This window comes from Scedosporium apiospermum, assembly GCF_000732125.1.
Source record: "Scedosporium apiospermum strain IHEM 14462 chromosome Unknown SEQ_SAPIO_0143, whole genome shotgun sequence".
NCBI lineage: Eukaryota > Fungi > Ascomycota > Sordariomycetes > Microascales > Microascaceae > Scedosporium > Scedosporium apiospermum.
The window spans coordinates 1,594,116-1,609,757 of record NW_015971844.1 but is presented as its reverse complement, the minus strand read 5'-3'; the positions used below and the strand labels follow the sequence as shown (position 1 = coordinate 1,609,757).

Below are 15,642 nucleotides of genomic sequence, written 5' to 3'. Positions count from 1 at the left end.
ATGGTTGCGGGGTACATCACCGCCTCGGCTTCTTGGTCTGATCAAGTCTCTATTATAAAGCAACGTGGGAAACATCCATAAAGGATGACGATGCCTACTCTCCTCTACTCCCTCTCCTCTCTCGCCTCTCTGGAGAAGCTGAGACAAGACGAAGGAGATAAAAAATGAAGCGTTGCCACCGACGCCCGGCCTCCCGGCTCCTCTGAGTTGTCCTTGCATGGCAGGGGACAAAACCACGTCCAGTGGCGGCTTGACAAGACAAGGACCCAGCCTGGCCAGGCGACCCCATCCGCCATCCCAGGCGAGACCCATACGAAAGGCCGTCCAATCTCCATCGTCCACGCCTGCCCGCCAACTCACACAGGCAGCACCCAATCATGCCTGTCCTATTTTTCCAATCTCCCCCACCACCTTTTCCCTCTTTCTCTCTTCACTCGCCTCAACCGCGACCGCAACACCCGAGTCTGGACCTGGGCGGACCGCATAGCTGGCCATTAGAGTCTTGTATCTGAAGCGAACGCTCTTCTCTTGTCTCACCCTCCCGACAAATAACTGGGACTTGGCAAGATTAACCCACACCCCCCAAAATCGTCGTGCGATGGTTTTTGGGAAATCCATCACGTGTGTACTGCTCTTCTGCGGGTCGGATCGATGAGCATCCATGCATCCAGGAGCTCTTGGTAGGCGGTCCTATCTTCCGTTGAGATACCCGTTGGGATGCTAGACGATTTCAGCTCATCGACACAGCCCCGCCGAGATCTGTTCCGGAATCTCCCTGATGATTGGAGAGAGAAAGGGAGAGAAAGAGAGCCCGCCTACAGCTCACCGTCGTACCGGCCCAAAGGCACTTTCTGGCATCTCGACAGTTGGGTCAAGTGACCCGGCCACCTGAAAATTGCCTTTGCTGCTTCGTTCTTAATGGCTGTTTGTGGGAGATGTGCTGGGCGCTGACAACTCGAGTCGTACCATGATCTCGGCCAGGTTGCAGGGCTCTTCTTGTGCCCACACTCTGGGCTGAAGTTTACACATCGCTCTGATGAGCTACTCCATATATCCTCGAGACCAGCTTCAGTCCTTCTTTCCTTTCACCCTCTTATGTTTCCCCCAATCTCTCAGCAACATGTCCTCTCTATCTAAGCTCAGTATTCCCGGAGAGCTGTCACATCCTCTGCCATGCCACCAAGCCTAGCACTGCCCATTGCACACAACCTCCACCGCCGTATAAGCTATCCCCATCGTGCCGTGTCACCTCTCCTCGCTCTCGTGTTCTGGAGAACGCACTGCTGGCCCACACCCCCAATAGCCACGGCGCTACTGTAGGTACGGCTGACGGCCATGTGTTCTCCCGTCTATGGAGACCCTCACCTCCCCTCCTACGTCAACGCCTGTAGAGAATATATTCGGGACCCCCCCCCCCCCCCCCCTTTCCTCTGTGGCTACACAAGAGACACATCTACACTATGTATCAAGGATTATGTGCATGATCAGCTAGCTGTGCGAAATAAGGTAGCATTTCATAACGGCTCTGCTTATATCCCACGGACAGAGCTGGAGAGGAGCATAGATGACGTAGGAAGACGTGATGAGTTTTGTTATAGGCCACACCTCCTGAAATACGATCATGCTCACGCGTCGGCAGCGGAAGAAATAGTAATAGCTCGAGGGCGAGGATTTAACAGGAAGATGAAGAATGTACAAAACAAAAGGTATACATTCAATGCGCACAAGATTGATACAGAAGGGTAGCACCAAGTGCTCCCGTTTATACATGTTGTAATGACTATATAGTTAAAAACCTTCGCTGAGACACCAGACCACGCTCTCAACGTAAAGGGTGTTTCGCTAATGTTTCTTCCAGTGACAATAGCCGCATCATGCACCGCCGCCAGCCCGCCGAACCCGTAAAAATAAAAACAAAGAAAGAAAGAAACACGAAATGCTATCAAAAACTCTGCAGTAACTTTTCTATGACCCGACCCGAAGCATGCCCCTGTCAACCCGATTCCCTTACAAAGCAAACACCCTCCAGCACCCCTTCGCCACCCCCTTGCCAGTTGCGCCGCTTACTGCTTGTTGGCACGGAACCTAACATCTAGAAACTTGAGTGTCGTCATGATACTAGCCGCATCAATCTCGACGGCCGGCCGCCCTGGAGGCGTGCTTTCATCTTGGCGCTTGACAACCTTCAGCTTGGGAAGCCATGTTCCAATCTCCTCGAACGCTTGGCCAAAGTTACGGTGGCTCGCGAGCGTCTTGTAGGTATCGGCACAGCTAATGGAGATAGGTTGGCTCTTGGTGGTGGCATTGCTGGCGCCGCCGCCGTTGCTATTCGACTTGCAACAGCCGCCACCGGGACCGGCACCGCCGCAGCAGCCGCCGCCGCTCTTGGACTTGCCTGCGCTGTTAATAGCTGCAAGTGTCCTACAAAACAGCCCAGACTGCGGGTCGGCCAAACATTGCGCACAAGTGCCAGGCCCTCCAGGTCCGCACTTCGACGAAGTCGTCGAAGCGCTGCTCGGAAGCTTTTGCCTCTGACGCAGCTTGATAGCGCCGGTTGAGGTGACCTCCATCGCCATGGGCGGCAGTAGAGTTTCGGGCTCAGGTGGAGGCGACAGACCTTGCGTCGGTTGCGTCACTTGACTTTCCTGGGAGAAAATGGAGGGGAGAGAGCTCGAAGAGTCGTTGCTCTCACCTAGGGAAGAGCCTGAGATGGCTGCCTCTGCACAGACGCAATACGTCCCGTCCTCGCAGAAACCACATGAATCCCTAGGAGGGATAGTAATCCGAGGCGTAAAATCTATCGATAGTTGGCTTGGAAGTTGAGATGGCCTATTGATTACGGGTTCTAAAGGTTCCTTCTTCTTGAAAGCGTTTGTAAAATCCGTCTCGATAGAAGTAATCGGTGTTGCCGAGGGAGCCGCCCGCAAACGCTTACCCGAAGGCCCTGAATTAGACGGCGAAGATGATCGCTTAGGTTGTTGCTGTTGCTGTGGCGGTGGGAGAGATGAAGCGTCGAGGGTCTGGAGGGTCTCCTCCATGCACTGGCAGGTTGTCCCGAGGGTACATTTTCCGCAAGTAGGTTCCTGGACGGATCGTAGCGCCTCCTCTACGCAAGCACAGGGACCGTCGGGCTGGCAGTTTCCGCAGGTAAGGTCCGTTGGATTGCTGAGAGGGTCTGAAGGATCAGGAGGGGAGATGATTTGCGAAATGGCAAAGGCCTGCATGGCCGTCCGGGTCACGGTCCGGCTCTCGCTAGGTGAGCTGACTGCAGCGAGTGGCATTTGGGGAGTTTGGTTATATGGAAGGGTGCCACCGGCCATGAATCTCGACGTGTGCTGGATGCTGGGGAGATTATTGCCGCGGTTGTGGTTATTAGAGAAAGTGGATTCCGAGCGCCGGCGAAGTGTTTCTGCCTCGCTCTCGACACGGATACGCTCCTGTCGCTCGCGCTCGAGCAGATTCTCGAGCAGAGAGCATTTCGAACGGAAAGATTGGAGATCAAGTTCGAGAACTCGGATCTTCTCCTTGAGCTCGCGCTCAGTCTTGTCACGTTCTTCACGTTGCTCTTCGAGCTGCTCTTCGAGCTCGCCGACGCGGGCGGCACGGCGCTCCCGAAATGCTCGTTGCGCTGCGCGGTTCTGGGCCTTCCTCTTCGTCGGCGGGGTATCCGTGGCGGGCTTCCTTCCGGGTTTAGGTCTCGGAGGCACCACCCATTCTTTCGTGGTCATGGAGACCTTCGGAATGAGCTGCGGCGGAGGCGTCGGATCCGGGCTTATGACAGAGGCCATCGACATTTTGTTAATGCGTGCATTGGACGGCGATGCAGTTGTCGGCGAAGAAGAAGTCGAAGTTAGCGGACTTGGTCGGATGGATACCCGCGGGAGGAGTCCAGTCGAAAGCGTTCGGCTGGGTTTGATAGGAGGAGGTTGTGAAATATTGCGGTTTGGAGCGGTGGTGGCGGTGGTAATAGTGGCCTGAGAAAGGTTTTGCTGGGGTGGACCGCCATTAAGTGAGGGGTTTCGGGGGCTCGGCTCAATCTTGGCCTGTGGTGGGTGTGGGCGGGCGGTGTCGTCGGAGAATGCCGCAGCCATTGTGGTGCTTCTACCCACTGCTTTTGCAGAGAGCCCCCAAAGGTCAACACCCGCCTCCGATTCGCCACAGAATTCGGTCTTCATGCACTTAAGACCCCCTCTCAAACGGGGGGATAAATACTGGTATATTTGATATTTCTCTTCTTTTTCTTCCCGTGGTCTGAGTGCTTGCGGCGGGCGTAAGCACGTTGGTATGGGATATATGTGCAGATGTGGATGTACAATCCAGGTAAGGTCTCGGATGGCACGTCAAGACCCGTTCGGGGTTAAAGAAAAATGAGAGATGACAGTCGAATAGACGACAGGGCCCGTTATCTTCTTCTTGAGTCAAACGGCTAGGGTATTTTGGTGATGACAAGTGTTGGAGTGGTGGTAACGAAAAAGAGACGAAACCAAACAGCAAGGACCCAAAGGTCGGAAGGAAAGAAAAGAGTATTTAATGGTTGAGCGAGAAGTCCCAGCAGGAAAGTCGGTTCTGCTGTGGGGGAAGAAAATTCTGGCTTGTGCCGAAGTGGTCTCAAAGCCCGCCTTTTCAAACTTAGCCCTCAAAGTCTTGGTTCTGTCACCGCAGATGGATCGATGGGTCGATAATCTGACAGCTTCAGTGCTCTCTCCAAGCTCCGAATTGGGCTGACGCAACGCAGAATATAGATCGGCACAATGCAAGCATAAACGAAGTTGACGACGATGAGTGCGACCAAAGGCACAGATGGAATTTCATTTCAAAATTGGCATTTCAAAATTGGGGTGTTGGTTGTAATTGTATCTTGAACAAGAGGCTCCGATCAAGGAGTCAACAGGGAACGACGACGGGGACGTGATCGGGTTGGGGGGGTCCTCGACTGATTGATCAGATTGATAAGATTAACCAGCATCATCCAGGATAAGCCGGGTGGAGTGGCGCCGCATCTGATTGGCTCCAGACTGGTCCAGCCCCAGAATGCTGCTCCATCGTCGGGAGCCGACCTGGAAAAAAAATTGCCCACACACTTCAACGTTCCAACATTGGCCCACCCCAACCTTTCACCGAACCCTCCAATCGCTGATGCTGCAAAAGACCACCCACGTTATTATTACTTAGGCTTGTCTTGATTGCCTCTGCTGGCACTTTACGCGTTTGAAATAACTTTGCGTGCGAAGGAGTGTCATGTAGTGCGTTGTGTGGGAGCGAGGTACAGTACGTTACAGCACAGATCAGATCTTATCCGGGATTGGGCGCATGGAAGTTCCCTTTTTCTGTTCTCAGTTTGGGGGGACCTGCTCTGGAGCTCATCCTTGAGCCCATCGGTGGCATTGAGGGCCCCCATTACTGTCTTCAAACTTAGTTCATGGAATCGACGTGGGAGGCGGGTCCTAACTTTCGACTGCTGCAAGGTTCTCCTTCTGTTCGCTCGTCTTCTTGCTCTTGTGACGGAACGGAACGAAAGAATTTTTTTCTCGCATGAGCTCGGAAGCTCGGAGCTCGGTGATGCGAGCTCCACTCCACCGGCAAGGTACACGACTCTAGACGCGGAGGACTCATCCCAGTCACAATGTGCGATTGCCCCCAAGCGACCCACACACCTTGGCCCTTGTTGAAGCGAGCCACCATCCACAATAAAGTATGCTGGTAGATCCTCGTCCTATAGCCCCTCCAAACTCTTGTGAGCTATCCACGACCTGATCGTCTCCGCGGGGTTTTTATTGGCCTTAGAAGCCCCAATTAGGCAACGGTTTGTCACAGGCCCTCGATCTGAAGACCCCAATTTTTGCGGGATGAGAATCCTTCTCATGGTTCAGGGTAGGTGGCGTTCAGCCAATACCAACCGATGTGACTCGTATCCTATCTATAGCCCGTTCCTGACGGGCAGGGAAATCAATCCAACCCATGCTTTTCGCCCTCCTCGCGAGGGGGCGCACATAAATTGTCAATAAATCGCCAAGGTGGCTTGAGAAAGGATGAGAGCATTAGCAAGCGGAGATGAGGGATCTCGGCAGGCGGCTGTTGTCTAAAACATAAATGATGGTCGTACCAGGTGGGGGTCCCTCGCCATGAGTCCTCACTGCTGTGCTGAGTTCTCAGCGAGCCCACCATTCTACGATGTACGAAGTACTAGATTCGTCCCCCCATGGAATATGGCGTTGCCGATATCGCACCTTGATGGATAGTTTCTTGGCATTCGTTTTCGGCCGGAGCACGTGAGGCTTTTTCGTCTATTTATACATTTCACCAGCAACGCATAACATGCAATTATACGATATATGATATATGATGTAATGGAGACTGGCCCACAAGGAGCCAGAGTTGGCAGTGAGCTTCCAGCTCATCTCAAGAAGCCCATCAGGACGGTATATCTGCAATCTGGATGCATCTGAATCGTACGCGAAGTCCATATTTTCGCAACAAGGGCATTATCGCCCTAGTCTTGGAAGCGCCCCAGTGAATGCGGGTATCTGGACGCATATAGTATAGCCCCAGAATCCAAGATGTCGGGCCTCAAAATATCTACCGGCTTCAACTTACCATCGTCATCATCCTCTGAGGATGAGGATGCCCCTCTGCCATTCCCAACTGCCCTTCCCAGGTCCGACTTCCTCACAACGGACTTCCAACCAGCAGAATACTTGTCGTCTCTCCCACAACGGCACCAGACGCTTGAAGACCTTCGCGCCGAATTGCGCGAGAGAAGCGCCGCCATCAGCGCAGAACTTCTGGAGCTCGTAAACAACAACTACACCTCCTTCCTATCTCTCGGCAACGAGTTACGCGGAGGAAACGAAAAGGTCGAGGATGTCAAGGTGGCATTATTAGGTTTTCGACGAGCCGTGGAGGAAGTCAAATCGAAGGTCGGCGCGCGGGGTCGGGAAGTGGAGGCGTTGAACGCAGACCTTGGAGAAGTACGAAACCAGATCGAGACCGGCAGGTGCATGCTAGAGCTTGACGAACGTTTGTCGGATCTCGAGCATCTGTTAGCCATAAACTCCCCTTCCGGAAACCCCAAAGGCGATACCAATAGTCATTTATTCAACTCAAGCGACGAGGAGGAGGAGGAAGATAGTGATGATGAGGACGACAGCGATTTGGAACCCCTTGTCGGAACCAGCCCCACCAAACTTACCGCCTATGTCCGAGATCTCATCATCATTGAACGGCTCGCAGACACTATCGGGCGGGAGACGCCATTTGTGACCCGAGCTGAAGAACGGGTCCTCAAGTGCCGGAACACAATCCTGATAGATCTCGGAAACGCATTAAGAGCAGCAAAGTCGACAGGCCCACGCGCTCAGTCTAGGCTTCTCAAATACCTAGGCTTATATCGGAACCTGGGGGCTGCGCAGGAGGCTGTGGTAGCTCTCAGAAGCTCCAAATGAAAGTGGTGCAAGAAAGGAACCGGGGAAAACCTTAATGACTAGATGGAGAGACACGTCTATTTTGCTTTTATGAGATACCAATAAATAGATAATCTTCAGAGTGATATGACATGGCTAATAGTGTTACAATGAATGTACAGTTCCCAACGCAGATTACATGACTCCCGCCAAGTCCTCCTCCTTCACATTTGGATCCGTCGACTGGAACTTTCCGTTCAAGTTGAATCCGGGTCCGTGTGTAGAGCTCAAAACCACCTCGCTAACGGCCTTCTCAGTAAGATCCTCCAGAGCAGTGCATCGAGACTTGATTTCCTTAACCATGGCGGCGACGTTGTCCGCAACCATTCGAGGCGTGAAGCCAACCTCCCCAACGACCATTCGAACGACGCCCACACGCTCACGGTACTCGCTAGCCCCGGATGTCATGGTCTTGCGGATGTTGTTCGTGATCGTGCCAAGCTTGCGACTAGGCATCAAACCCTTGGGACCGAGGAGCCTGCCCAGATTCGCCTGCTTGAGGGCATTCTCACTGTCTTCGTGACAGAGGAGACGCTCGAACGGCATATCGCCGTTCCTTATTCTCTCGAAGACTGATTCTTCGCCGGCGACGGTGGCTCCTGCTTGGAGAGCCTGCACGGCTATCTCACTGCCCTCGGGACAGATAACGCCGAATCGTTCGCCCGATGTGATGGGATGAGGGAGCTTGATCGTATCTCGGACAACGGGACCGTTTCGCATGGTCTTAAGACGAATTGAGAGCTCGTACTTAACGCCGAGCGGCCTCTTGCCAACCTCGTAGGCTCGAAGGTATCTTGGAGATGAAATGTTAGGGTCTCATGGGAAGAGATGGTTCGAGGAATTCCCCAGTATCAGACTCACCGGATAGCATCGCATAGGGAAAATTGAGGGTATTCAGTAGGGTCAAAAGACTTGAAGTGCTTTGGCAACTTCTTCTTCTCGGCTTTTTTGCTGCTTCCCGCTTTGCTTGCCGTCTTCTTCTTGGACTTTCCGCTCGCATACCGGACCTGGGTGATGGATGGTATGAGAGTCTGGCGAACCTGGGTGGCGAGAGGACGTTGTGTGCTCGAAATCGTGAGCCTTGCCATCGAGGCAAGGCATTGGTGTCCAGACGCCATCGTTCGGGTACGTGAGGTTGGCGTTAGAGGGCGTGGTACATATTCAACCGAGATCTTCAAAAAGCTCTTGGTGGTCTGCTGGTCGCGTTTTCGAAGAAATAATTCCTCACTCCTTAAATCTCAGGCGGAAATTTTCTTATCTTATCGGTGCTGACAACACCTCGATTGACTTTTCCCTTGTACCTTGCCCAATTTACCCCGCCATCCATGAGCAACAACTTTGACTCGAAAACGAGCACCCCACTCGCAAAAATTCCCATTCAGTGTGTGATACGAAGGTGATTATTGAGTCATTGACCGTTTCAATTCCGAAATTCCCGACCTTCAAAGCTATATATTGAAGTCGAAGATCGTCTACGGTTCATTTCCGCTCACTTTCATCTCAGAATAGGTTCGGATTGAGTCATGACCCCAGACGAGCTCCAAGCCCTTGTCCCCTCCCTAGCGGGGGACTTCAAGTCCATTGATGCCCACCTTCGTGCACTCGACAAGCATCTTACCCTCCGCTCATACATCGATGGATACACTCTAGGGGACATCGACACCAAGATCTGGCTTGCGCTTCGAAGCAACCGGGCTGCCCTCGGATTCGTTCGCAAGGGATCGCTCGCCAATCTGTCGCGATGGTTCACCTTCGTCGAGAAGAACCATCCCGAAATTCAGGAAGAGATCAAGTCTGCCGAGGCGGCGAAGGCCGCAAAACAGGCTGCTGCTGGAAAGGCCGGCGGTAGCTACAACATCACTCTTCCGGATGCAGAGAAGGGTGTCGTTACTCGATTCCTGCCCGAGCCATCGTCCGTCCTAACCCATCCCAACCCATTCTTCCTCGTCGTCCCTTGAGATTCCGAGGCTAACAGTAGCAGTGGATATCTTCATATCGGACACGCCAAGGCCGCTCTCCTCTGCGACTACTTCGCCCACCGCTTATATGACGGCAAGCTCCGTCTTCGACTCGACGATACCAACCCCGCGAAGGAAAGCGAGGAGTTCCAGGATGCCATCATTGAGGACTTGCGCCTAATGGGCATCAAGGCCGACTCTCTGTCTTACACCTCGGACTACTTTGATTACCTTTACGACGAGTGCAAGAGGCTCATTAGCGAGGGCCATGCGTACGCAGATGATACCGACACTGAGACGATGCAGAAGCAGCGGTTCGACGGTATCGAATCTCAGCGCCGAAACCGATCTGTCGAGGAGAACTTGCGTATCTTCGAGGAGATGAAGGCAGGCTCGGAGGAGGGGCTCAAGAACTGTATCCGTGCGAAGATTTCAATCGACAACCCGAACAAGGCCCTGCGAGACCCCGTGGTCTACCGGTGCAACCCCAGCGACATCCATCACCGAACCGGCAATAAATGGAAGATTTATCCCACATACGATTTCGCGTGCCCGGTTGTAGACAGCCTCGAAGGAATCACGCACGCGCTAAGGGCCACCGAGTACACGGACCGCAACCCTCAATACCAATGGTTCATTGACACCTTGAAACTTCGCACGATTCATCTTTGGGACTTCTCACGACTCAACTTTATCAAGACCTTCCTTTCCAAGCGCAAGCTTGCGAAGCTCGTAGATACCGGCAAGGTTTGGGGATGGGATGACCCCCGTATGCCAACCATCAGGGGTATCCGCCGTCGTGGTATGACCATTGCTGCTCTTCGAGATTTCATTATCAGGCAAGGGCCGAGTCGCAACATCTCTCTCCAGGATTGGAAGTCGTTCTGGGCCACCAACATCAAGGAAATTGACCCTGTGGCCCCTCGTCACACCGCTGTCCTGAAGAAGGATATCGTCAAGGTAACGCTTACCGGCAAGGAAGCGCCCGCGGAGCCCTTCAAGCAGGACAAGCCCAAGCACCCCAAGAACCCGGAAGTTGGCACCAAGAAGGTCACGTACTCTTCGCATATCGTTCTTGACCAGGCCGATGCCAAGTCCTTTAAGAAGGACGAGGAAATTACTCTCATGTCCTGGGGTAATGCGTTTGTTCGAGAGATCGACCCAAGCGATCCCATCAAGACTCTTACTTGTGAGCTGAACTTGGCTGGAGATTTCAAGTCTACCGAGAAGAAGATTACTTGGCTGTCCAGTGAGGGTACAAACCTCGTCCCGGCCGAGCTCTGGGAGTTCGATTACCTTATTACCAAGGATAAGTTGGAGCCGGATGACGAGTTGGAGGACTGCCTCAACCCAGTGACCGAGTCTATGGAGGAGGCGTTGTGTGATGAGGGTGTAGCTCTCCTTAAGAAGGATGATATCATCCAACTCGAGCGCCGGGGCTTCTACCGGGTTGACAAGGGCCTTGCTGACTGGAAGGAGGGTGAGGCCAAGCGCGTGGTTCTTTTCGCAATTCCCTCCGGAAAGTCGAAATAGATAGGAATCACGCCCTTTCGAGATTTGCAGCATCTCGCCCGGTCGCTTAACTTATCGCTCGTGTTCGACTACTGTACCCTGTCTGGTACTACGGATAGTCCTGGGATTGTTGGAAGTAGTTTGGTCTAGATTAGAGGACCGGCCCTGCATACGAAGGTACCTCTACTCCTTTGCAATATGAGGCTTAGCCGATTCGTGGCAACGGCCATCTCTTTGAGATACCTCCGGACCCGAAGTCCAGTAAGAAGTATGCGGAACCGTCGAAATCACGTCCAGCCAGACTAATTTTGCGTGGCACATGGCTTCCATGCGACGGAAATTATTTACAAAGATGTAAATAGAAGAGAGAGAAAAAAAATAGCCATCCCTTTTAAGCTCAATAATCTGAGTACAACATCTAGGCAAGACTACGAAAGTGTTTGATAGTCCCATGATCCTGGTCCTGATGGCGCTTCTGAGAACTTGAAGCTCTCCTATCTGCTAGGACAGACTAAACCTCGACATAAGTCTCTGGTCCCCCAGGACCATCGGTGAAACCCCCGTCTATTTTTTTTTTTTTCTTTTTTTTTTCTTTTTTTTTTCTTTTTTTTTCCCCCCTTCTTAGGATTCAGCGGCTATAGTTAGTTCCCGGGTACGACCCAGCAGGACGATGGGCGTAAGGGTCGATAAATCGGACGGAGAAACGAACCTCCGTCGCTTGTGCGATAGCTTATATTATTTGGCCATTTCGTCCGCCGATACGAAAAGAGGTCGCCACCGCGGGCGGAAAGTAAGAAAAGAATCGAACGAGCAGAACGCTCGATCATGACGGACCTGCCGGGCCATGTCACCTTCGGTTAAGAGAACGCTCAGGAGGAGTAAACAGTTGACGGCTGTAAGATCATGGTGGGAGAGGAGAGTCCTGACGCAGGCACTCGGCTAATGAATCGGTGAAGGCTAATCCGGTCTTATATCAATATCATTCCGGGTTCCTGGATTGGCAAGCGAACCGGGCGGCAGCTTTATCGATTCTGATTCTAATGTTAGTGAACCCCAGCGATACCTTTCAGCTTTACCATTGAGATATATGCCATATGGGTGGTCATTGAAGTGAAACCGCTCTTGCCAACTCTGAATTAACTCAACATTCGAGGCGAGTCCTGGGCTTGGTATCTTACAAAATCACCCAACTTTTTTGAGCCCAACTCGGATGACATGAAGCCCAGTCCCGGGGTATGAGAGCAACCTATCTCGTCGGGAAGCTCCTGGAATAGGTGCCCTATCAAGCAATATCTACTTACAGCTCGTATCAGCAACTAGCACCTGCAATCCTTCATTAGGCAATAGAGATATGGAATTCGAGAACGAGCCAAAACCTGTATTGTCGAGCCCACTCATGGCTATCCTTCCTGTCCCGTCCCGGCTCACGACATGGCTAAAAGCGGGTGTAAATTCCTGATTCAACACGGGAGGCTTATAGCGGGAATTCTATGTAGCCATTGGGACGAGCCGACGCAAAGAAAAAGGGACTGCTTAGGTTCGGGCGGAGCTCAGGCGATGAGAATAACGAGCATGTTTGCCTAGGCGCCGCTTCGAAGGATTGACACAACGGTCCCGACTTAGAACTCCTTTGACTCGCGTCCTATGGGTTCAGAAAACCTAGACGAACTAACCAGAACTGAAGAGACGGAGTCCAAACAAAAAGAAGTTGGGAAACTTAAAGATGAATATGGGGCCATTTTCCGAGGTTGGCTGAGCAGCGATGGAGAAAAAAAGCGTAACACCTCGAATTACTCAGACAAATCAAACATTCTCCATCACCCAGAACCTTGGTACGACAGACGTATATCAAGGTATTATGGTGCTAAGGGTGGTTGAATTCAATATTAGGCTCGGGATTGACTATAAATAGGGAACAACAAAAACGATAACTGCCATCGACACCGACAGCCGGGATTGGCCGCATGGCTCTGGTGGAATCGTATTTACCCTGAAAGCAGCATCCCGTGTGGGTATATACCAGCATGAAAAGCCGGGTCGACTTGGAGGGTTGCCTTGAGGTTCAAGAGGCTCAGGAGCTATCGGCAGGTTTATCCGGACCACATCCAGCCTCATGCTTGAGCTGATGTGAACAACACTGCTTCTTCGTTCCTCCTTGGCCACTCCGAGGGGCCGGCGATACCGCGTACCTTGCATGATTGCAACGGCATGTAGCTCCGTGTTCAGTGTAACTGGAAGGTCAGTGATGATGCGATGGCTGCTATCCACATATAAAAGTGAGAGCTGAGCGTCTTGCGGCCAGTCTAGCAGGTCAAAGGACTACTAAACATCCGACACGCCTGTGCTTGATTTATGTATATGGTCTGATTAGTTGAGAGAGCCAAAAATCCTGATTCTTGGGAGGAATTCACGGACATGATATCAGGGGCACGTAGCCCTCCGATTCTAACGGCGTCAATTGGTTTCTGTGGAGGAGTACAAGACCTGTGCTGCTTCATGTGATCCCTGTCGTCTAGTCTGCTTCTCGACGCAAAAATCTCTGAAAATAATTTGAGCTCCTGCCATCGAGGCCATGCACCGGGTCCGGGCTATTTCCTTCCTGACAGATGCATGTACTTAGTTCGGGCATACACACACGCACATGCGACGGCGGGTGGTAAAATAGCTATATATTGAGACGTGGCTACTGACGACGTCCCGGCAACCTGCACTAGTGTTCCTGCGTGTTGCGATGTCCCTATGGATCTCCGACCCTCCTTGAGCAAGATTGACTGGGTCTCTAAGACGGCGTCATGCCCTTTCGGGGAATGATCACGAAACGATAAGGCGTATTGCTACCAGGGAAGAGCAGGAAGAATCAGCATCTCGACTAGGACGGAATATCCGGCGAGTGATCCCACTCTTCCTCCCGTAAACCAGTCCAGTCCGGCTCACACCCACTCCATGACTTTTCATGCTCTAGTCTTGGAAATCCAGTCTAAGAAAAGCCTCCTACAGATGACTTGGCCGCGGCACAATATAGCAAAAAGGATATTGGGGCAATATACACATCCAGAATTTCAGACGGCGCGCGGTCTTGGCGAGAGATACGCTCCTTGCAAACGAGGGACTCTAAGTGGACTGAGTGCTATTTTCGTCATCGGTCAAGCCTGGTCATCCTTTGGGGCCCGATCCCGAAAGAGGCAACGACCTGGTTAGCCGAGGGAAGTGCTCTCAACCAGGAATCGGGCCAGGGAAGGGAACGTCGGGGCGATGAGAGACTTGAGCACTTTACCGATGTATATATAAGTCTCGATTCACAATACATCCCGAAAGGTGCGGGCAGCTACCCCTTTCCTCTTGGATTTTCCATTATTACAATTTCCTTCCTAACAAGAGACCAACTCTTGCTTCACTCGTTCCCTTCTCCCTCAAAGTTTCTTTCCGTCTTAGCCAGAACGCATAACATAATAGTAATACTTCATATTTCTTCTACTAAGTCCCAACAACATGAAGACCAACACCCTTATCCTCACGGCCGCTGCAGCCTTATTTTCCCAAGTATCTGCTGAGCCAGGAAGGACACTAACAAACTGGGACTGGTAAGGAGGAGACCCGGTAATCCTCCCACAACCTTGGCCGTCAGAGCTGACAGGATTCTAGCTGCAAACCCGCCTGTGCATGGAGGAGCCTTCTCACGGGAGGTGTTAGGTAGGTTCTTCCAGTCCATTGACTAGACCCGTTTGCGGCAATCTACCTTCGTCACCTCACTAAACAAACAACGTAGTGGCCAAGTAATGGTCTGCAACAAGGACGACCAGCCCTTCAGCAACGACCTCTCCAACTCGGTCCCTTCCTCCTGTGGTGATACTGCGGGCTCCAACCAGGGCTATCTCTGCTCTGACTACCAGCCGCGTCCTGTGGCCGAAAACCTGGCGTATGGCTTCGCCATCACGGACGGTATCGAGAACTGCTGCAAGTGCTATGAGCTTCAGTGGACCGAGGGCCCTGCTGCCGGCAAGCGGATGCAGGTGCAGGTTATTAATGAGGGCGGGAGCGTTACGGATGGCAGGAGGGAGTTTATTATTCTAACCCCCGGTGGTGGTGTTGGACCTAACGCCCAGGGATGCGAGTCCCAATTCGGCTTGGACTGGTATGTCTTGCTCTTGTCACTATTCTCTTTGGGGTGTATGTGGCAATATGGCAATAAAGCGACTAACATGAACCGCTAAAATAACAGGGGCCGACAATGGGGCGGCGTCAGCCAAGCCTCGGACTGTGAATCTATCCCCGAGAGGATGCAAGCCGGTTGCTACTGGAGGTGGAACTGGGCTCGAGGCGACGTCAACACTTGGGGCATCGACTATCATGAGATCTCCTGTCCCGATGCTCTCACTAGCATCTCTGGCTGCCGTGCCTGAACATTTGGACATCTACACGGAAGATGGCTATTAGTTTTTTTCGTTCCTTTTCCTTTGCTCATTTATTTGCAATAAAAAGTAATACTGGGTGGAAGATTTGGATGGGATAATTGGATGCGTGTAAGTGGGCTTCGGCTTAAGTTTTGATTTTCATCGTGAGAGCTTAGTTTAGGCGAGTATTAGTTACAACAAAACCATTGGAAATTATGTCAAAACAAGGAGTTTATTCTTTATTCCAGAGAATCGTATCGTCATTGTTGCGCTGTAAGGGGAGCTCGCTGTCACAAATCTTGAGAGGTGGGGGACGCCTGT

At 52.1% G+C, this 15,642-nt stretch overlaps 3 protein-coding genes and 2 pseudogenes across 3 annotated transcripts; 3 read left to right on the top strand and 2 right to left on the bottom strand.

Annotated features, from left to right (window-relative positions):
* Window positions 1–2,063: 2,063 nt before the first annotated feature.
* Window positions 2,064–4,091, bottom strand: SAPIO_CDS9738 (annotated as a pseudogene; the record flags this gene model as incomplete).
* Window positions 4,092–6,557: 2,466 nt separating this feature from the next.
* On the top strand, window positions 6,558–7,442 carry SAPIO_CDS9737 (annotated as a pseudogene; the record flags this gene model as incomplete).
* A 153-nt stretch (window positions 7,443–7,595) lies between these two features.
* Window positions 7,596–8,548, bottom strand: SAPIO_CDS9736 (50s ribosomal protein l1; the record flags this gene model as incomplete). The annotated part of the gene is made up of 2 exons (XM_016791062.1): window positions 7,596–8,253; window positions 8,322–8,548. The coding sequence occupies 2 exons, from the start codon at window positions 8,546–8,548 to the stop codon at window positions 7,596–7,598; spliced, it is 885 nt and encodes a 294-aa protein (XP_016639572.1).
* A 435-nt stretch (window positions 8,549–8,983) lies between these two features.
* SAPIO_CDS9735 (putative glutamate--tRNA ligase, cytoplasmic) lies at window positions 8,984–10,951 on the top strand (the record flags this gene model as incomplete). Its single annotated transcript, XM_016791061.1, has 2 exons — window positions 8,984–9,372; window positions 9,442–10,951. 2 exons carry the CDS (start codon window positions 8,984–8,986, stop codon window positions 10,949–10,951), a joined length of 1,899 nt encoding a protein of 632 aa, XP_016639571.1.
* A 3,468-nt stretch (window positions 10,952–14,419) lies between these two features.
* SAPIO_CDS9734 (uncharacterized protein) lies at window positions 14,420–15,330 on the top strand (the record flags this gene model as incomplete). Its single annotated transcript, XM_016791060.1, has 4 exons — window positions 14,420–14,511; window positions 14,573–14,620; window positions 14,697–15,062; window positions 15,150–15,330. 4 exons carry the CDS (start codon window positions 14,420–14,422, stop codon window positions 15,328–15,330), a joined length of 687 nt encoding a protein of 228 aa, XP_016639570.1.
* Between the last annotated feature and the right edge of the window lie 312 nt (window positions 15,331–15,642).